Source organism: Sapajus apella, unplaced genomic scaffold (genome assembly GCF_009761245.1).
Source record: "Sapajus apella isolate SASKATOON/1434 unplaced genomic scaffold, GSC_monkey_1.0 scaffold7, whole genome shotgun sequence".
In the NCBI taxonomy this organism is placed as follows: Eukaryota; Metazoa; Chordata; class Mammalia; order Primates; family Cebidae; genus Sapajus; species Sapajus apella.
In genome coordinates, this window is record NW_022436947.1 from 2000929 (window position 1) to 2023844 (window position 22916).

Sequence of the window (22916 nt, forward strand, 5' to 3'; positions counted from 1 at the left end):
AGATGCAGAAAAAATGGATAAAAACTGACACCCATTCATGATAATAACTTTCAGTGAACTATGAATAGAAGGAGACTTCCTTCACGTAAAAATGATATTTACAAAAACACCTGCAGTTAACATTACACGCGATGGTGAAATAGTTAACACTTTCTGAGGCTGGAAACAAGACAAGTATGTCCATTGTTATACTTCTGTCTAACATCATAGAGAGGTCAATAAGGCAAGAAAAGTAAATAAAATTTGTAAGAACTAACACCATAAAAACCCTAGAAGAAAACCTAGGCAAAACCATTCAGGACATAGGCATAGGCAAGGACTTCATGACTAAAACACCAAAAGTGATGGTAACAAAAGCCAAAATAGACAAATGAGATCTAATTAAACTCCAGAGCTTCTGAACAGCAAAAGAAACAATCATTAGAGTGAACCAACAACCAAGAGAATGGGAAAAAATTTTTGCAATCTACACATCTGACAAAAGGCTAACATCTAGAATCTACAAATAACTAAAACAGATTTACAAGAAAAAAACAAACAAACCCATTCAAAAGTGGATGAAGGATATGAACAGACACTTTTCAAAAGAAGACATATTTGTGGCCAACAAACATGAAAAAATGCTCATCATCACTGGTCATTAGAGAAATGCAAATCAAAACCACACTGAGGTACCATCTCATACCAGTTAGAATGGCGATCATTAAAAAATCTGGAGACAACAGATGCTGGAGAGGAGGTGGAGAAATAGGAACACTTTTAAACTGTTGGTGGGAGTGTAAATTAGTTCAACCATGTGGAAGACAGTGTGGCGATTCCTCAAAGATCTAGAAATAGAAACACCATTTGACCCAGCAATCTCATTACTGGGTATATACCCAAAGGATTATAAATCATTCTATTATAAAGACACATGCATACGTATATTCATTGCAGCACTGTTTACAATAGCAAAGACCTGAAACCAACCCAAATGCCCATCAATGATAGACTGGACAAGGAAAGTGTGGCACATATACACCACGGAATACCACGCAGCCATAAAAAAACCACTGAGTTAGTGTCCTTTGTAAGGACATGGATGAATCTGGAAACCATCATTCTCAGCAAAATGACATAAGAACAGAAAATTAAACACTGCACGTTCTCACTCATAGGCGGGTGTTGAATAATGAGAACACATGGACACAGGGAGGGGAGCATCACACACTGGGGTCTGATGGGGGGTAGGGGAGGGACAGCAGGGGGTGGGAAGGGTGGGGAAGGATAACAAGGGGAGAAATGCCAGATATAGGTGATGGGGAGATGGAAGCTGCAAACCACCTTGCCATGTATGTATCTATACAACAATCCTGCATGATCTGCACATGTACCCCAGAACCTAAAGTACAATAAAAAAAAAAAAAAAAAGAAAATGTAGTACAGATATACCATGACATACTATGCAGTCATGAAAAAGCACAAGATCATGTCCTTTTCTGCAACATGGACGAAGCTGGAGGCCATTATCCTAAGTGAATTAATACAGGAACAAAAAACCAAATACCACATTTTTTCACTTACAAGTGGGAGCTAAACACTGAGAACACATGGACACAAAGAAGGGAATAATGGACACTGGGGTCTACTTGAGAATGGAGGGTGAGGATGGAAAAATGACTGTCCTAGTACTATGCTTATTACCTTGGTGACAAAATAATCTGTACATCAAACCTTAGCAACATGCAATCTACACACATAACAAACCTATGCATATACCCACTGAACCTAAAATAAAGTTGGAAAGAAGGGGTAAAGTATAATACTATGATGTAAATTTTAAAATAAAAAATAAAAGAAATATTAAAAAATTGGAATGGAAGAAGTAAAACTATTTGTATGTGACATGAGTGTATAACAGAAAATTTGAGAAATATCTATAAATAATCTTTTAGATTTAATATTGAGCTTAAAAAGATTGTTGGATACAAACTTAATACACAAAAAATTTATTTCTACATAGGGGCAACAAGCTGTGGAAAATGAAACTTTGAAAATACAACTTATAATAACAGTAAAACTATTAAATACCTAGAAACACATTTGACTAAGGATGTACAAAAGATCGCTAGTCTGGAACTACAAAATATTGCTAAGACAAATTTAAAAGACCCAAATAATTAAAGGTTCCACATTCATAGTTTAGAAAATTCAATATTGTTATGTCGGTTCTTCAAAACTTAACAAGCTTATTACAGTACTCTAGTTGTGTTATATAAACTACTCATATCTTAAGTAGAAAGATGAAAAGATGAACCAATTGAAAATAATAACTACGATAACTTTTTAAGACACAGTACAGTAAGATAGAAACAAGAAAAAGTCAAAAAGTGGGGAGATGACATTAAAGCGTAGAGTTTTTTTAGTTTTATTTTGGTTAGTTTGTTTATGCAATCAGTGTTAAGTTGTCATCAGTTTAAAATAACGGGTTATAAGATTATTTGCAAGCCTTAGAATAACCTCAAATCTAAAAACTTACAATAGATACACAAAAGTGTATCTCTCTCATGTCTGTATCCCAACACTTTGGCAGAGGCAGGCAGAGCCCCTGAGGAGTTTGAGACCAGCCTGGCCAAGATGGTAAAACTGTGTCTCCACTGAAAAAAGAAAAAGAAAAGAAAAGAAAAAATAGTTGATAGCTGGGTGTGTTGGTGCACGCCTGTAATCCCAGTTACTTGGGTGGCTAAGGCATGAGAATTGCTTGAATCCGAGAGGCAGAGGTTGCAGGGAGCCAAAATAATGCCATTGCACTCTAGCCTGGGTGACAGAGTGAGACTGTCTCAAAAACAAACAAACAATAACAACAACAACAAAATAAACTAGAAATTAATAAGAAGAGGAATTTTGCCAAGTATACAAACAGTGCTACTGAATGACAGAAATTAAACAGTGCTACTGAATGACCATTGCGTCAACAAAGAAATTAAACAGAGCTACTGAATGACCATGTGTCAATGAAGAGATTAAGAGGGAAATTGAATTTCTGAAAGTGAATGATAATGGAAACACAGTGTACCAAAACCAATGGGATACAGCAAAAGCAGTATTAGGAGTAAGATTTATAGCTATCAGTGCCTGCATCAAAAAAGTAGAAAAACTTCAAATAAACAATCTAATGATACATCTTAAAGAACTAGAAAAGCAAGAGCAAACCAAAGCCAAAGTTAGTAAGAAAAAAAAATAATAATAAAGATCAGAGCAGAAATAAATGAAATTGAAATGAAGAAGACAATACAAAAGATCAATGAAACAAATTTTTTTTTAAAAGATAAACAAAATTGACAAACCTTTAGCCAGAAAAAAAAGAAAGAAGGTTCAAGTAAATACAATCAAAAATGAAAAAAGAGACATTACAACTGATACTCAAAGGATCATTAGCAGCTACTATGAGCAACTGTATGCCAATAAATTGGGAAATCTAGAAGAAGTAAATTCCTAGACACATACAATGTATCAAGATTGAATCATTAATCCAAAACCTGAATAGATCAATAAAAAGTCATGAAATCAAAGCCATAGTAAAAAGTCTCCCGGCAAAGAAAAGCCCAGAACACCATGGCTTCATTGCTGAATTTTATCAAACATTTAAAGAAGAACTAATACTAATTCTACTCAAACTATTCCAAAAAAGAGAGGAGACGAGAATACTTCCAAAGTCATTCCATGAGGCCAGCATACCCTAATACCAAAACCAGACAAAGACACATCAAAGAAACAAAAAACAAAACAAAACAAAAAACTACAGACCAATATCCCTGATGAACATTGATGCAGAAATCCTTAACAAAATACTAGCAAACCGAATTCAACAATACGTTTAAAAGATCATTCATCATGACCAGGTGGGATATATCACTGGGATGCAAGGATGGCTCAACATATACAAATCAATGTGATACATCGTATCAGTGGAATGAAGGAAAAAAACCACATGATCACTTCAACTGATGCTAACAAAGCATTTGATAAAATTCAATGTCCCTTCATAATAAAATCCCTAAAAAATAAGCATAGAAGGAACATCAATCAACATAATACAAGTCATTTACAACAGTCCCACAGCTCGTATCACACAGCATGGTGAAAAACTGAAAGCCTTTCCTCCAAGATCTGGAATGTGACAAGGATGCCCACTTTCACCACTGGTATTCAACAAAGAACTGGAAGTCTAGCTAGAGTAATCAGACAAGAGAATGAAATAAAGGTATCCAAATTGAAAAAGAAGAAGTCAAATTATCTTTGTTTGCAGAGGATATGATCTTATATTTAGAGGAACCTAAAGACTCCACCAAAAAGTTATTAGATCTCATAAATGAATTCAGTTAAGTTGCAGGATACAAAATCAACATACAAAATCAGTAGCATTTCTATACGCCAACAGCAAACAATCTGAAAAAGAAATCAAGAAAGCAACCCCATTTACAATAGCTACAAATAAAATGAAATACGTAGGAATTAACTTTACCAAAGAAGGATCTCTAAAACGAAAACCTTACAACACTGATACAACAAATTGAAGATAAAAAAAAAAAAAAAGGAAAGATATTACATGTTCATGAATTGGAAGAATCAATATTGCTAAAATGTTTGTATTGCCCAAAGCAATCTACAGATTCAATGCACTCTCTATCAAAAGAATGACATTTCTCACTAAAATAGAAAAAACAACCCTAAAATATGGATGGAACCACAAAAGACCCAGAATAGCCAAAGCCATCCTGAGCAAAATGAACAAAAGTGGAGCTATAGTAACTAAAATTGCATGGCTCTGGCACAAAACCAGATACAGACCAATGGAATAGAAAACCCACAGACAAATCCACACATCTACAGTGAACTCATTTTGACAAAGGTCCTGAGAAGAAACATTGCAAAAACAACAGTCTCTTCAAAAAATGGTGCTGGGAAAAATGGATATCCATATGAAGAAGGAGACTAGACCCCTATCTCTCACCATATACAAAAACTGAATCAAAATGGAATAAAGACTTAAATCTGAGTCCTCAAACTATGAAATTAATAAAAGAAAACACTTAAGAAAATCTTCAGGACAATGAACTGGGCAAAGATTTCCTGATTCATACCCCACAAGCACAGGAAACCAAAGCAAAAATGAACAAATGAGATCACACCAAGTTAAAAGCTTCTGCACAACAAAGGAAGCAGTCAACAAAGTGAAGAGACAAGCCACAATATGGAGAAAATATTTGCGAACTGCCCATGTGGCAAGGGAAAAATAACCAGAATATATAAGGAGCTTAAACAACTCTACAGGAAAAAAATCTAATAATCCTATTTAAAAATGTACAAAAGATCTGAATAGACTTCTTTTTTTTTTTTTTTTTTTTTTTTTTTTTTTTTTTTTCAAAAGAAGACATACACATGGCAAACAGGCATATGAAAAAGTGGTCAACCTCACTGGTCATCAGAGAAATGCAAATCAAAACTACAATGAGATATCATCTCACCCCAGTTAAAATGACTTATATCAAAAAGATAGGCAATAACACATGCTTCAAAGGTGGAGAAAAGGAAACCCTCATACACTGTTGGTGCAAATGTGAATTGGGACCATCACTATGGAGAACAGTTTGGAGGCTCCTCAAAGAACTAAAAATGGAGCTACCATATGATCCAGCAATCCCACTGCTAGGTATATGCCCCAAAGAAAGGAAATCAGTGTGTCAAAGAGATATCTGCACACCCATGTTTATTGCAGCACTATTCACAACGGCCAAGACTTGGAAGCACACAAGTGTCCATTAACTGGATAAAGAAAATGTGGTGCATATCTACAACGGGAGTACAATTCAGCCGTAAAAAAGAATAAAATCCTGTCATTTGCAGCAACATGGATAGAACTGGAGGTCATTCTGTCAAATGAAATAAGTCAGGCACAGAAGGACAAACTTGGCACGTTCTCACTTATTTGTAGGAACTAACAATTAAAACAATTGAATTCATGGAGACAGGGAGTAAAATGATGGTTACCAGAGGCTGGGAAGAATGGTGAGGGGATGTCAGGGGAGGTGAGGACGGTTAATGGGTGGAAAAAAAAATAGAAAAAATGAATAAGATCTAGTATTTGATGGCACAACAGGGTGACTATAGTCAGTAATAATTTAACTGTATGTTTTAAAATAACCAAAAGATCAGCATCATAAGACAGGGCAAAGAAATAAAAATAAAAAACAAAAGATTATAATTGGATTGTTTGTAACATAAAGAAAGGAAAAATGCTTGAGATGATGGATACCCCATTTACTCTGATGGGATTATTACACATTGCATGCCTATATCAAAATATCCCATACACCCCATAAATATATACACCTACTATATAATCACAAAAATGAAAAATTAACAAAAATTTTAAAAATTGACAAGCTGATTCCTGTAAACATATATATGGAACCAAAAGAGCTAGAATAACCAGGAGAATTTATACTGCTGGGTGGATCACAGTTTCTTTCTCACAGGCTCATGTCAGGTTGCCTCACTTGGGATGATCACACTGCCTTCCTTGGGATCTCTTGCAAGTGTCCTCTGAGACCTTTAACCTGTCCTGTCTCAGAGGACACTTGCAAGAGATCCCAAGGAAGGCAAGAGATCCCAAGCTTCCTTTTTGGCTGGGCGCAATGGCTCACACCTGTAATCCCAGCACTTTGGGAGGCCTAGGTGGGCGGATCACCTGAAGTCAGGAGTTCGAGATCAGCCTGACCAACATGGTGAAACCCCATCTCTACTAAAAACACAAAAATTAGCCAGGTGTCGTGGCCTGTGCCTGAAATCGCAGCTACTCAGGAAGCTGAGGCAGAAGAATCACTTGAACCCGGGAGGCGGAGGTTGCAGTGAGCCAAGATTGTGCTACTGCACTCCAGCCTGAGCGACAGAGTGAGACTCCGTCGCAAAAAATAAGAATAAAATAAAGTATAAATAAAAATTAAAATATAAAAAAAAACCCAAAAATAAAAACAGTAGTGGTCTTATTCTACATGTCAGTTTTCATTCATTCCCTCTGCCGGCAGAAGGTGGCCATAGAGATGACATCATCTTCCCTCTGCATAAGAGTGTGTGACTGGCCTGAGAGAATGACCTCCAGGGGAGGTTGTGAGATGTATCCACAGCTCCAGGGGTCAGCTCAGGGGCATGCGGTGGCTAAAAACAAATTCGGGCTCTATCTGCCTAGTCAGCTTTAGCTGCTGAAAAAGGCCTCTTCTAATTACGGCAGTCCTGCCTGACAGAGTTCCAGCATTTTATCCACTGGGAAGGAGGAGGAAGCCACATGTGGACCTGTGCTTCTATCAGCCCATAGCCAGCAGCAAGGGGCCCTCCTGAGCAGGGATGGGAATCCAGGGGCTTGTTAACTCTTATCTTCAGAGGAAACTCTCCAACGTATCTCAGCATTCTTTCTGGCCAGAAGGAGTGTTCAAGAAGGACCACGGCATCCCTGATATCGCACTTGACAAGCTTGGCTACGAGAAGAAATTTTCCTGAGGGGGCCTAAGAGGGAAGTTGTTCCCTGCACCCGAAGCTCCAGGTGGCTCTGTGGGACACTGGTGGGGACTCTGTGGCCCTCTGTGGCTGCCAACGGCCACAGGAACTAGGCACCAAACAGAGCTTAGGCATTAGCTAGTCTAACATATTTTACACAGGAAGAAACTGAGAATCAGGAGGTTAAAGGATTGTCTGAAAGTCACCCAGCTAATAAGAGGTAGCAAATCTGGAATCTGATTTCATTTCTTTAAACTAAAATCGAAGGCCTTTCACCATACTGCTGGGCTGTGGCTTAGAAGAAGGGAAATGGGAAGAAGAAAGGGAATGTCGGGCCGGGCGCGGTAGCTCACGCCTGTAATCCCAGCACTTTGGGAGGCTGAGGCGGGTGGATCATGAGGTCAAGAGATCGAGACCATCCTGGTCAACATGGTGAAACCCTGTCTCTACTAAAAATACAAAAAATCAGCTGGGCATGGTGGCACGTGCCTGTAATCCCAGCGACTCAGGAGGCTGAGGCAGGAGAATTGCCTGAACCCAGGAGGCGGAGGTTGCGGTGAGCCGAGATCGCACCATTGCACTCCAGCCTGGGTAACAAGAGCGAAACTCTGTCTCAAAAAAAAAGGAGGGTCAGGACTCAGTGACTTGACTTCCATGGAATATTCTGGAATATATCCGTTGAGAGACAAGAATTGACTTTATGGTTTATTTCTCTATTCTCATGCCTAAATTTTTTATATTAATCTCCTGGTTTACACACTTATTTCTATTCTGCCACCACAAAAGTTAGGGCAAGAAGACATAAATATCAGAGCAAGCTTTTACTAATTTCTTTTTGTAAAAAAATAAATAAATAAAGATAGCTTCCTGCTGAACCAAGAGTCTATCTAATAAGACACAAAAATATGAAATCATTTTCAACAAGGTCTTGAAATTTTAGACAAAACTCTGCAAGGCAGAGAGAAGTACATTTGAGCACTGAGAATCGATACCACTTAATGCTATGCCTGCGTTCCCAAGGCATCACAAGACACTCAGTACTTTTCAAGATGTTAGAATTCAAACTTAGCTACCATGTTGGAAACAAAGCTCAGTGTGTTTTACTGATTAAAAGCAATTCCATGGATCTGGCTTTTCCAGGACATGGCGATGTCCAGACATTAGCAAAGCAGGTGAAAATGGGAGACCTGCGGGGAACAAATATCCCATTGTGGCTGTCACCTGGGAATTCCAACGGGCAGCCCATTCTGCAACAAGAAGTTTCCAGTTCAGGCTGGAGGGTTTCCTGTGCACAACAAAGACCTTTCACCATACTGCTGGGCTCTGGCTTAGAAGAGGGGGAAATTAACAGAAGAAAATGGGTGTTAGAAGAAGGAGATTGGGGCAGAGGAGGAGAGAGAGGTCACGTAAAACAAAGATGCCTCAAAATAGAGAGGGGGCAGGCAAATGAGGTTGCACACCTGTTTCTGGTTTCTGCTCTCTGCAGTCTGTTTGTGCTTGCAGGAAGAACTTCTGCCTTGCTCAGAGCCGTAGACCTGTAATGTGAGTTGACCTTTCTCAAGAAATTCACAGCTAGAAAAAGTTGGCAAGGTTTGACTGAAGCTGGGAGTGCTTCCCTAGGTCATGCGCAACTACTCTCACAACTTAAATCCTCCTGCACATGTTTGAAAATCTGAGTGTCTTCATTTACTCAGTGTTTGATTTAAGAAAAAGAGAACCAGGAACTCCAGGTGAACAAGTTTTCGAAAGCTGTCAGTGGAGAGGTACTGGTTACAGGTGTAGGAATGAGTTCAAGGGGGTGCGGCTTTATGGTAAGCCTGCCAAGGCCCCTTCTCTCCTCAATGGATGCCAGCAGGCAGGTCCCTGTGGCCCCCACAAAAGGGGGTTCTGACCCACCTGTAGCCTTGAATTCAGCTTTCCTTGCCAATTAGCTCTGCGATGAGCCGATATGCTCTTTACTTCCCTGAATAAGAGGCTGCTGCAGATACAGAGGACAGGAAGGTTTCCAGTGACTAATTTGCCTATAACTTTAGTCATCTTCACCAGTGCCAAGGAGTTTGTGGTTTCACCGTGACTCATTCTGCAATGTTCATGGCTGTAGAAGCAGTGAAGGAGAGTGAGTGAAGCAGCCCCGGAGAGGCTGAACCTGGGGCAGCCAGGGCGCTGGGTGTCGATGGTTCTAGATAAAACCGCCCACCACATCCATCCCATGACTTTGGATGTGACTCTTGTGTGTCGATGGTGTGGGTTGACCTGTGCCTGGAGAGGCGACCTCTGTGTTGCTCATGAGGACCTGAGGGATGGCACTCCACGCTGCCACTCCAGACAGAACCCACACCTCCAAGGTAGTCGGCTTAGTGTTTCAACACCTCCCTGTCATGATCCCCTCTGACCAGACAAAGCTAACACAGGCCAAAGACCGGCCTACTTCTTATCACTCTTCCCGCAGCTCCTGAACTCCAGGCCTTGATAGGAGGCCAAGAACAAGAAGTTCTGCCTCTGGTTGTGGCCATTTCTGCTGAGTCATGTGGACTCAGCGCCACTTTCCACAGATATTTTAAAAAGAACTGCCCCACAGCTTCATTAGGTACCGTACCTGACAGCAAAGAAGAGCTCACTGAAAATATCTAAATAAAAACATACAAGTCCTGACATACTGGGATGACTGAGCTTCTAGAAATGCCAAGAAAACTGATTTGGGTTTAATGATAAGCTGTGGTTGCACCATCATGGAGCAGTTTCAGGAAACATTGAGGACACTGATAGAGAACTACAAGGTCAACATGGAAAATGAGCAAGATGAAGCAGAGGCATTACACAGACTCCAGTGCCCCAGAAAAGGTGAACGGGAAAGCATGACGTAAGAGCTGCCACTCCGGATCCAACCCGTAGTCTGCTCCAGCCAGTGTTCTGGAGTTTGCAAAAGAATATTTCACAGGATGATTTCTAGATTCACACGTTTGTTGGATATGGATGTATGTCAGGGAGCGTCCTGGTGCATCACCCCCAACTCCAGCCAATACGCTCCGTGGATCCCTCCCGGGATGTTTACAGCTCAGGTCAAATTTCAGAGCTAAACCCAGCTTCCCACCTCAGGGCCCTTCTCCACCAGCCTGTCCAGGGACAAAACTCAACGTAACTCAAGCCTGGATTAGTGAGCAGAGATGGGCTCTCCCTGTTGGAGAATGAGAGCATGCATTATTTAAGTTCCTTTTCACTTAATTTATCAAACTAATATGCCGAGGTATTTTCTGTATCACAAGGGACCGTTTGGTAACAGCTTGCATGGAGTAAGCGTTTAATGTTTACCGAGTGAATGTATAATAAGCTGAATCGCTGAACGCTTAAGTAAACATGGCCTATTAGAGGGAAGGCAGTGCGGTGTCAGTAAGGAGAAATCACGTCTCACTAATCTCCTTGAGTTCTTTGAGCAGATAAATAAGCATATGGATAAGAGGGAACCACAGAACCCAATTTAATTTGACTTTCAAAAACCTGTGAAAAAAATCCCACTTTAACGACTGCTTTTTAAAAAATTGAGTCACTAAGGGTTGTTTTATCATGGCTATGGAATTGGCTTAAAGACCATAAACAAAGCTAAAGATAAGTGGACACGCTCCCAGATGGAAAACTATAAACACCGGGGTTTCCTGGAGATCTCACCTACGATGGGTCTTTTCGCATGTTCGTGAATGACCGAGACGAAGAAGACTATATTGCAAATCCAGGTTCAAGTTATACCTCGTTCTTCTGGGACGAATGTCAAGTTGATGGGGATTCCATTCAGTTGGAACAAGAATATATTGGATGCTGAAGAGTCAATATGTGTTTATGTCATAGGGTATAAAAAAGAAGTACAAGATACAGTTCTTGGCCTTAAAGAGCTAATAATCAAGCTAGAGTGAAAGTCACATTCTCCTTTACTGTAAATAGTGGAAGGCACAAGGGGATCAACTGTGACAAGGAGTGACGCACATAGTGAGTGCTGTCAGAGTTCAGGGAAGGGGAAAAGTGGATGGGGATGGAGGCAGGGAAGGCTTCCTGGAGGAGGCAGAATCCGAGGAGTGTCTTGAAGAATAGAAAGAGTTTGGATGGGTGTGGAAGGGGTGGAGGGTTTTCTTGTGAAAGCACTAATGTGTCACCTGCCAAGTACTGTGTAGAGGGAGAGGTTATATGCATGACCCCATCTGGCTTTGCAACAGTCCAGTAAGGTGGATCATAACCCCCAACTCCAGGCCTTGAGAGGAGGCCAAGAATAAGTTCTGCCACTGACTGTGACCATTTCTGCTGAGTCATGTTGACTCAGCTCCACTTTCCATGATATTTTTAAAAAGAGCTGCACCAGCTCCTTTTTAAGTTAAGAAATGTGGCCAGGTACAGTGGCTCAGGGCTGTAATCCCAGCACCTTGGAAGGCCAAGGTGAGAGTATCCCTTGAGGCCAGAAGCTAGAGGCCAACCTGGACGACATAGTAAGACCCCATCTCTGCCAAATATTTTTTTAAAAAATTAGCTGGGCATGGTGGCACACACATGCAGTCCCAGCTACCTAGGAGGCTGAGGCGGGAGGATCACTTGAGCCCAGGAGTTCGAGGCTGCAGTGAGCTCCGATCACACCACTGCACTCCAGCCTGGAGGGCAACACCCTGTCTCCAAAAAAAAAAAAAAAAAGAATGTGCTCAAACTCACATCATAATAAATATGAGCCCCACTGTTATGCTACCTTCAATTCTGGGGCAGTGTCAGCGTGAGCAAGGCAGAAGAGGTCAGGCCTCTCCAGAGCAGGTGAGGGTGAGCAGGGAGAGGCTGGAGTGACCGCTTGAATTGGGGAGTGGTGAGAGACCGGATGGAGCACAGACAATGGATTTAAGTCACGAGGGCCCTTAAATATAGTCTGGGGAACTTGAACTTAGTCCTGAAGGCTTAATCCCGTGCTGAGTGGAAGAGGAAGGAAATTGGAACCATACTCTGGAGTTTGGGGCCCTGGACCTAGTCTGGGTGGAGGGTGGATGAGGGGGTGTGAAAGAAATTAGGAAGGGCAGACAAATGGCTTGGAGGAGAAATTGACCAAAGCTCAGAGCAATGTTATTTGGTCCCCTCTGCTTGAACATGTGCATCGGGTATGTCTGTCCCTAGCACACCGAACCTCTTTCAGGTCAGCTCTCAGGGTCACATGTCCTGGTGGCATGGGAGGAAATATGGAGACACCGGTTGGCAAGTGCTGTCTCATGTCTCATGGGCTCGGGCAGTCTCAAGAGCTGTGGCAGATTCCTGGGAGTGCCTTTGCTGCTTGCTTGGATATGACTTGGTGGTCCATGCACTTTGACTTACTGTCTTTTTAATAGCTTCAACTTCCCTTGAGCTTTAGCTTTCTTGAAGCATTTCTTAAATGTAAATGCCACTCTTTTGTACCAGTCCCATAGATCCCTTTTGAAAACCTGAGTTTGATGAGGAGCTCACTTTTGAGTGGAACTGACATAAACCTGATCAGAGGCCTGATTGCATCCCCATTCAATCTGACATGCAGTGCCTCCATCTTAGAACGATTCCCACTCATCTATATGCAGAAACAAAACTACGTACCATTCTGTTGGTAAAGTTACTGAAGTTCTCGACTAACACCTGCTTGATCATGTCCGGCTCGGAAATAACAATAAACATCCGACGACCAAGATAGTACCTGGGAGGAATAAAACATGTGTTAAAATGCGTTACATTTACCCATGTCTCCTTTCCAAAAAAGAATTCACAGTGGCTCAGAATGAGGGATGAAAGATAACCAGGAAGTAAAGGTGTGGAGACAATGAGGAAATGCATGTTCCCATCATGAGCAACCATACAGCTGTGATGATATAACATCAAATTTCTTTCCATCAGCACTCATGGAATACCGCCTTGCATCAGTCCCTGGAGACGCTGGCTGGAATAAGATACACTCCCTGCCCCAAGGAGCTTATTACAGCCTAATAGGAAAGACAGAGCTATACATGTAAATGCAATAATAAGGGGTTCATAAGGTCCAGTAGTAAGACAAAGAAGGAAAATGGCAGAGGTCAGTGTTGTCTGTATTTCCTCAAAATGTCAAGATAGGGATTCTAGCAAGAGAAGACCAATGAACCTTATACTAATTCTCAGAATATATCTAATGTGAATCAGTAAACAGATGCTTGTGAGGAAAGATTAAACCTGCTTGGGAAGAACTGAATATCTGGTTGCCACACCTATATATAAAGGAGCTCAACAGATACTTTTTTTAATATTTTATTTTTATTTTTGTGATGGAGTCTTGCTGTTTTGTCCAGGCTGTAATACCGTGGTGCTATCTCAGCTCAATGCAACCTCCGCCTCCTGGATTCAAGCAATTCTCCTGCCTCAGCCTCCTGCGTAGCTGAGATTACAGGTGCCCATCACCACACCCAGCTAATTTTTGTATTTTTAGTAGAGACAGGGTTTCACCTTGGTGGCCAGGCTGGCCTTGAACTCCTGACCTCAGGTGATCCCCCCCATCTCGGCTTCCTGAAGTGCTGGGATTACAGGCATGAACCTCTGTGGCCAGCCCTCAACAGATACTTAATGACAATAATGAAGCTATGGATGAAAGGTTCATCCAGTCAGCTGGTGGCATGAACTCTAACTGGAGATAGTGCTTAAATACATGTCATATTATATTTATGAAAGTACTGGGGGCACAAAAGCAATCAAGACCCAGTCACAGTTTCCAAGGGTCTGACCATCTGACAGGTGAGGCAGTTAGGCAATTAACATATAGTGTGATGTTCTGGCAGGCATGAGTGACCCTGGAGGCACACCCTCAGTGCCTAAAGGAGAGAGAGTGAAGGCTTCCCAGAGGTGGTGCTTCCCAAGCTGAGTTCTGGAAGATGGCAAGAGTTGGTCCAGGAAGAAGGGGTGACAAAGGAGGCAAGGGTGTGCTGGCTGGAGGAATCAGCCTGAGCAGTTGGGCCAGGAACAAGCCTGCTTGGGGGAACCATGAGTGTCCCCCTACCAACTGCGCAAAGCAAGCCAGAGTGATGACAAGCGGCCCACTGTATAATGACATGTTTTCAGTGTATGAAATTATACTTTCAGGGATGTAATTTGATCACTGGTGTATCCAGCTCAAAGCAGTAAGGAACAGATTTTAAAGGGGAAAGTCACACGGAAAAGCAGCCAGTTACTCTGGCACTTATTTACTAAGAACTTTTCATAAACCTAAATGACATTAATTTTTTTAACTCTTTTCTTTCTCATCGACTATGAAAAACAATAAAAAATATTTGTCTGTCACGTATTAGGCACTTGGAAAATATGATGACTCAGGTAAATATTTTGGAAAATATTTACCTGAGTCATCATATTTTCCAAAATTGTCAGGAAAATCTTTGGGAAACAGGAATTCAATAGATGTGGTACAAAGAAAGAAAAGAATACTAACTAGTTTTTGTGTGTTTGTTTGTTTTTACTGATTTTAACCAAGAAAACAAAAAACAACTCAATAAGTCCATAAACCAATGCTTTTATAAAATTTCTGGTGAGGGTCATGGGGTCTTTTGAGAATCTAGTGAAAGCTGTGAACACTTAGAGCATTCTGTATGCAATCTGAGAAGTCCTCGGATCTCTCAACCCCACTTCAGAGAAATGTTTCTCAAATTTGCACTGTGCTTAAAAGTCACCTTGGCTTGAAGAAATAACAGCTGAAAATTTCTCCAATTTCACAAAAGACATAAACCTACAGATTCAAGAAGGTGAGTGAATCTCAACTTGATGAACCCACGGAAATCCATGCCAAGATACATCATAGTTAAACCTCTGAAACTAAAAAAGCAAGAAAAACATCTTGAAAACAACCAGAGAGAAATGATGTATTATCTATAGGGAACACCAGTTCAAAGGACAGTAGGTTTTTTTAATCAAGAACCATGGAAGCCAGAAGGAAGTGGCACATTTTTCAAGTGCTGAAAGGAAATAACTGTCAATCACAAGTCATCTATTTGGTGAAAGTATCCTTCAGGAGAAAAGTGGAAATAATGGCATTCTCTGATGAAGGAAAACTAAGAGATTTTGTCACTCACATATTTACCCTTAAAGAATGGCTGAAGAACATTCTCCAAACAGAAAGGAAAGGGAGATGATAACAGAAGAAATTTTAGAACTTCAGAAAGGAAAGAAGGATAATGAAATGGATAAAAATAATACACTATCCTTCTCAGGAGTCTCTTAAATCATACCTGATGGTTCAACCAAAAATTACACCATTATATGATGCAATACTCAATATACTTAGAGGAAATACTTAAGACAATTATATTTAAAAAGTAAGGAGGCTCAAGGGATCAAAATGGAAGTAAGATTTCTACACATCACTCAAAATGATAAGGCATTCATCCTCAGAGGTTGTTATAAATTACATATGTGTATTTACATAAGCACTAGGAAGACAAAAAACCTTATCAAGCACAGGGAAGGAAATAATAAAAAATAAGTGCAGAACTCAATGAACCTGAAAACAAACAAAAAAAAAAATAGAAAAATTCATGAACAAAAAACTGGTTCTTTGAAAAACATCAATAAAATTGATAAACCTCGAGCAAGACTAACAAAGATAAAAAAGAGAAGAAACAAACCACCAATATAAGGAATGAAATGGGATATCACTACAAATATTGCAGCCATTAAAAGGTTAAGGGATTCTACAAACAACTTTAGACTAATATATTTAAAAACTGGAAAGAAATTGACCAATGCTATGAAAACGATGGACTACTAAAACTCAACCAAGATGAATTAGACAATCCAAATAATCTTACAACCACAAAACAATGAATAATTTTAATTAAATTTCAGAATGTATTCATAATTTTTTTTTGTTTTTCACATCTACTTCTTGAATTAATAATTTTTTATTTGAATTCATAATTTTAAATTTCCTGAAAAAGACATCTCCAGGCCAGGATGGTTTCAATAGAGAATCCTACCAAATATTTAAAGAAGAATTAACACTAATTGTACAATATCTTCCAGAAGATAAAAGAGGAGGAAACACTTTACAACTCAATTTATGAAGTCTGGTTTACTCTGATACCAAAACCAGCCAAAGATAGTACAAGAAAACTATAGACCAGTATCCATCATGAGCTTAAATGCAAGAAATTTCAACAAATCAAGTCTAGCAATATATAAAAAGACTTATATACCAAAACCAAGGGGCATTTATTGTAGGTGTTTAAGACTGATTCAATATTTTCAAATCAATAAATATAATTCACTATATTAACTGCCTAAAAAATAAAAAATTATGTGATTGTATCAGTTGACATGAGAAAGCATTTGGCAAACTCCAGCACTTGTTTATGATAAAAACTCTCAGGAATAGAGAGAAAGTTCCTCAGCTTGATAAAGAACATCTACAAAAACCCTACAGCTAACATCATACTTAATGTGAAAGACTGAATGCCTTTCCTTAAGATGGGGAACAAGGCAAGGATGTCCTCTCCTACTACTCTTATTTGACATAGTATTGGAAGTTCTAGCCAGTACAATCAGGCAAGAAAAATAAATGAAAAGCATATAGGCTGAAAAAGAATAAATACAATTGTCCCTAATTTGAGATGACATGATATCTACAGAAGAAATACTAAGAAATTTCAAAACAATCTTAGAACTAATAAGTGAGTTCAGCAAGGTTGCAGGATTCCAGATCAACATACCAGAAAACAAAAAACAAAAAACATCAATAGCATTTCTACATGCTAACAATAAACATGTATAAACCAAATGAAAACACAATGCAACTTACAATGTTGATGAAAGACATAAAAGAAGACTGAAGTAAATGGAGAAAAATATCATGTTCATGAATTGGAAGACTACACAATGTAAAAGATATCAATTCTCGAAAAACTGGCATACAGGTTTAATGCAATTCCAATCAAAGTTTCAGCAAGAATATTTGTAGGTGTAGACAAATTTACTCCAAAAGTTATATGAAAAGGCAAAGAACTTAAAATAACTAACTCAATTTTGAAAAAGAATGAGGTGGGAAGAATCAGTCTACTACATCCCAAGACTTGGCTATAGTCATCAACAGTGTGTGGTATTGGCAGAAAGACAAACACAGAGATCAATGGGACAAAATAGAGAACCCAGAAGTAGACCCACATATATAAGCTCAACTGATAATTTTAATAACGATACAAAATCAGTTCAGGAAGGGTACGTTTTTCAACAAAAGATGCTAGAGTAGGCCAGGCATGGTGGGTCATGCCTGTAATCCAGCACTGTGGGAGGCCAAGGCAGGTGGATAACTTGAGGTCTGGTGTCTGAGACCAGCCTGGCCAACGTGGTTAAATGCTGTCTCTACTAAAAATACAAAAAGTATCCAGGCATGGTAGCACGTGCCTGTAGTCCTAGCTATGGGAGGCTGAGGCGGGAAAAGTGCTTGAACCTGGGAGGTAGAGGCTGCAGTAAGCCAAGATCATGCCACTGCACTCCACCCTCGGAAACAGAGTGAGACTCTGTCTCAAAAAAAAAAAAAAAAAAAAAAAAAAAAAGATGCTAGAGCAATTGACATACTGACATACATAGGTATAACATGAACCTTACACCTTATGCAAAAAATGAACTCAATATGGACCACAGACTTAAATGTAGAATGTGAAACTATGAAACTTAGAAAAATAAAAAGAGGAAATCTTTGAAATTTAGAGCTTGACAGAAGTTCTTAGACTTGACACTAAAACATAATCAATAAAAGACAAAAATCAAAAAGTTGAACTTGATCCAAATGAAAAATATTTGCTATTTCAAAGACACTGTTAAGAAGATGAAAAGACATGCTACCAGATAGGAGACACTATTTGCAAATTACATACCTGACAAAGGATTTGCATCTGGATTCACAGCACAATTCTACCAAATGTTCAAAGAAGAATTGGTACCAATACTTTTATCCACAAGATAAAGGGGGAACCCTCCCTAACTCATCTTATGAAGCCAGCATCACCCTAAAACCCAAACCAGGAAAGGATGCAACCAAAAAAGAAAACCACAGACCAATGTTCTTGATGAACATAGATGCTAAAATTCTTAACAAAATACTAGCTAACCAAATGCAATGACATATCAAAAAGATAATCCACTGTGATCAAGAGGGTTTCATACCAGAGATGCAGGCATGGTTTAACATATGCAAGTCAATAAATGTAATACACCACATAAACAGAATTAAAAACAAAAATCATGTGATCATCTCAACAGATGCAAAAAAAGCATTTGACAAAATCCAGCAACCTTTATGATTAACACTCTCAGCAAAATCGGCATACAAGGGACATACCTTAATGTAATAAAGGCCATCTATGACAAACCCATAGCCAACATAATACTGAATGGAGAAAAGTTGAAAGCATTCCCTCTGGGAACTGGAACAAGAAAAGGATGCCCACTCTCACCACTCCTCTTCAACATAGTACTGGAAGTCTTAGCCAGAATAATCAAACAAAAGAAAGAAATAAAGGGTATCTGAATCACTAGAGAGGAAGTAAAACTGTCACTGTTTGCTGACAATACAGTCGTTTACATTGAAAACCCTAAGGACTCCTCCAGAAAGCTCCTAGAACTGATAAAAAATTCAGCAAAGTTTCCAGATACAAGATTGATGTACACAAATCAGTAGCTCTTTTATACACAAACAGCAACCAAGCAGAGAACCAAATCAAGAACTCAACCCCTTCTACAATAGCTGCAAAAAAAATAAAAATACTTAGGAATATACCTAACCAAAGAGTAGAAAGAACTCTGCAAGAAAAACTACAAAACACTGCTGAAGAAATCAAAGATGACATAAACAAATGGAAACACATCCCATGTTCATGGATGGGTCAAGTCAATACTGTGAAAATGACCATACTGCCAAAAGTAATCTACAAATTCAATGCAATCCCCATCAAAATACCACCATCATTCTTCACAGAATTAGAAAAAATAACTCTAAAATTCATATGGAACTGAAAAAGAGCCTGCATAGCCAAAGAAAGACTAAGCAAAAACAAACAAATAACAACAACAACAGCAACAAAACAAATCTACAGGCATCATACTACCTGATTTCAAACTATGCTACAAGGCCATAGTCACCAAAACAGCATGATGCTGGTATCAAAATAGGTACATAGACCAATGGAACAGAATAGAAAACCCAGAAATAAACTCAAAGATTTACAACCAACTGATCTTCAACAAAACAAACAAAAACACAAAGTAAGGAAAGAACACCCTTTTCACAAATGGTGCTGGGATAATTGGATTGCCACCTGTAGGAGAATGAAACTGGATACTCACCTCTCACCTTATACAAAAATCAACTCAAGATGTATTAAAGACTTAAACCTAAGACCTGACACTATAAAACTTCTAGAAGATAATATTAGAAAAACCTTTCCAGACATTGGCTTAGGCAAGGATTTCATGACAAAGAACCCAAAAGAAAATGCAATAAAACCAAAAATAAATCACTGGGACCTAATTAAACTAAAGAGCTTCGGTAAAATGAACTGTCAACAGAGTAAACAGACAACCCACAGAGTCGGAGAAAATCTTCACAATCTATACATCTGACAAAGGACTAATATTCAGAATCTAGAATGAATTTAAACAAATCAGTAAGAAAAAAACAAACAATCCCATCAAAAAGTGGGCTAAAAAGACATGAATTAGACAATTCTCAAAAGAAGATACACAAATGGCCAATAAACATATAAAAAATGCTCAATATCACTAATGATCAGGGAGATGCAAATCAAAACCACAATGTGATCCCACCTTACTCCTGCAAGAATGGCCATAATCTAAAACAACAACAACAACAACAACAGTAGATGTTGGCATGGATGAGGTGATCAGGGAACACTTCTACACTGCTGGTGGGAATGCAAACTAGTACAGCCACTGTGAAAAACAGTGTGGAGATTCCTTAAAGAACTAAGAGTAGAATTACCATTTGATCCAGCAATCTCACTACTGGGTATCTACCCAGAGGAAAAGATGTCATTATTTGAAAAAGATACTTGCACATGCATGTTCATAGCAGCACAATTCGCAATTGCAAAATCATGGATCCAACCCAAATGTCCATCAATCAATTAGTGTATAAAGAAACTGTGATATCTATATCTCTATATACATATCATTGGAATACTATGCAGCCATAAAAAGGAATGAATTAACAGCATTTTCAGTGACTTGGATGAGAGTGGAGAGTATTATTCTGAGTGAAGTAACTCAGGAATGGAAAACCAAACATTGTATGTTCTCACTGATGTGTGGGAGCTAAGCTATGAGGATGCAAAGGCATAAGAATGAACAATGGACTTTGGGGACTTGTGAGGGAAGAGGGGGAGGGGGTGCAGTGTATACTTCTTGGGTGATGGGTGCACCAGAATCTCATAAATCACCATTAAAGAACTTACTCACATAACCAAATACCACCTGTACCCCAATAACTTATGGAAAAATAGAAAATGGGCAAAAGACATGAACAGACATTTCACTAAAGAGAATATACAGATGGCAATTAAACACATGAAAAGATGTTTGGCATTATTAGGCATTGGTGAAGTGCAAATTAAACCACAATGAGATATCATTTCACATCTATCAGAATGGCTAAAATTTTAAAAGAATCGTGATCACATCAAAGGCTGGTGAACATGCGGAGAAAATGGATCATTTATAAGTTGTTGACGTGAAGGTAAAACCGTAAAGCCACTTTGGCAATTTCTTATACAACTAACCATGTACTTATGATATGACCCAGCAATTGTACTTTTGAACACCTGTCCCGGAGACATGAAAATTTACATTCACAGAAAACATGTACATAAACATTCACAGAAGCTTTGTTTACCATAGGCAAAAACTGAAAACAATTCAAATGTTCTTCAATGGGTAGATGGGTTAACAAACTGTAGTATATTTATACAACAGAATACTATGCATCAATTTAAAAAAGAAGAAACTATTGATAAATGCAATAATTTGGATGAATCTCAAGGGAATTTTGTGACTGAAAAAAGTCTCATTAGATTACATGCTGTATATGATTCTGTTTACATAACATTCTTGAAATAAAATTATAGAGATGGAGAACAGACTAATGGCTGCCAGGGGTTAGGGATAGAGGTGGTGATGGGTGAGTGTGGCTATATAAGGGTAGCTCTAGAGAGCCTATGGTCATAGAACAGTCTTTTATCTTGGCTCTGGTGGGGGTTACACAAATCTACACAGGTGATACAATTGCATAGAACTACACACACACACACACACACACACACACACACACACACACACACGAGCACACATAAGCCTGGAAAAAAATATGATAAGCACTGTGGGTTGTACCAGGGTCATCTCCTGGTTTTGATAATATACTATAGTTATGCAAGAGGTTAACATTGGGGGAAGCTGGGTAATGGACACACAGGACTTCCCTGTACATATTTTTTGAACTTCCTGTCCATCTATAATTATTTCAAAATCAAAGGTTTTTTTAAAAAGTCACTGGAAAGCTTAATAAACTCTAGATTCACAGCCCTGCTCCCCACCAAGACTAATCTAGCAGGCCTGGGTGGGGCTCTGGAATCTACATTTTAACCAACTCTCAGATTCTGAAGCAAGAGGGCTCTTTCCACACTCTGAGAAATGCTGTCCTAGGGTCATAATTTCCAGCCTTGAGGGCTTGTCAAAACCAGCTGTGGAGCATTCAGAACTAATAATGCCTGGCCATACCCAGACCTACCAGACCAGAGTCTCTGGGGTGGGACCCAGGCACCTCCTATTTTAACAAGTTCCCAGGGGATCCTGATGTGACTGACTATAACCAGATTGGGGATCCAATCTGATTGGATAAAAGCCTGCTCTATATTTAACTAAACGTCACACCCATTCTCATTTCCCTAAATTCTTAGATCTAAATGGAAAGCAATTACACTGTAGGGCACACACATCTTTTGGTAATATATTTGTATTGATTTAGTTATTATCAAAATAATCTTACACATAATCTAGATTTTTTAAAGAAACGAAAAAATATTTCTGCCTTCAAATGAAAATTGTCCTTCCAAGTAGTCACCTTGGGAGTCTTCCTGCTTTTTTTTTTTTTTTGTAGTAATATTGCTAATGCTAAAAACAATTTTGCAACAATTCCTTTAGAATTGCTTCAAGGCTGGTTTATGAATCTCATGAGAAAACTGGTCCCATTTTACATGTAAATTGTGTTATCTTGTGAATTTGTATTTATAAAAATGCTCATCTGTAGTTTGAGGAGCTCCTGAAAAGACCTTGAATAGAGAAAAAATGTAAGGGAAATGTGTCTTAGGCACACATAGCTTTCC

At 39.1% G+C, this 22916-nt stretch overlaps 1 protein-coding gene across 3 annotated transcripts in view; it reads right to left on the reverse strand.

Moving 5' to 3' along the window:
- Positions 1 to 22916, reverse strand: part of TBXAS1 (thromboxane A synthase 1) — a 179599-nt gene that overhangs the window by 91179 nt on the left and 65504 nt on the right. For all 3 annotated transcript variants that reach the window (XM_032275635.1, XM_032275637.1, XM_032275636.1), the window contains exon 4: positions 13114 to 13210. In XM_032275635.1, the coding sequence (XP_032131526.1) occupies positions 13114 to 13210 (97 nt within the window). The remainder of the gene's footprint in view (positions 1 to 13113; positions 13211 to 22916) is intronic.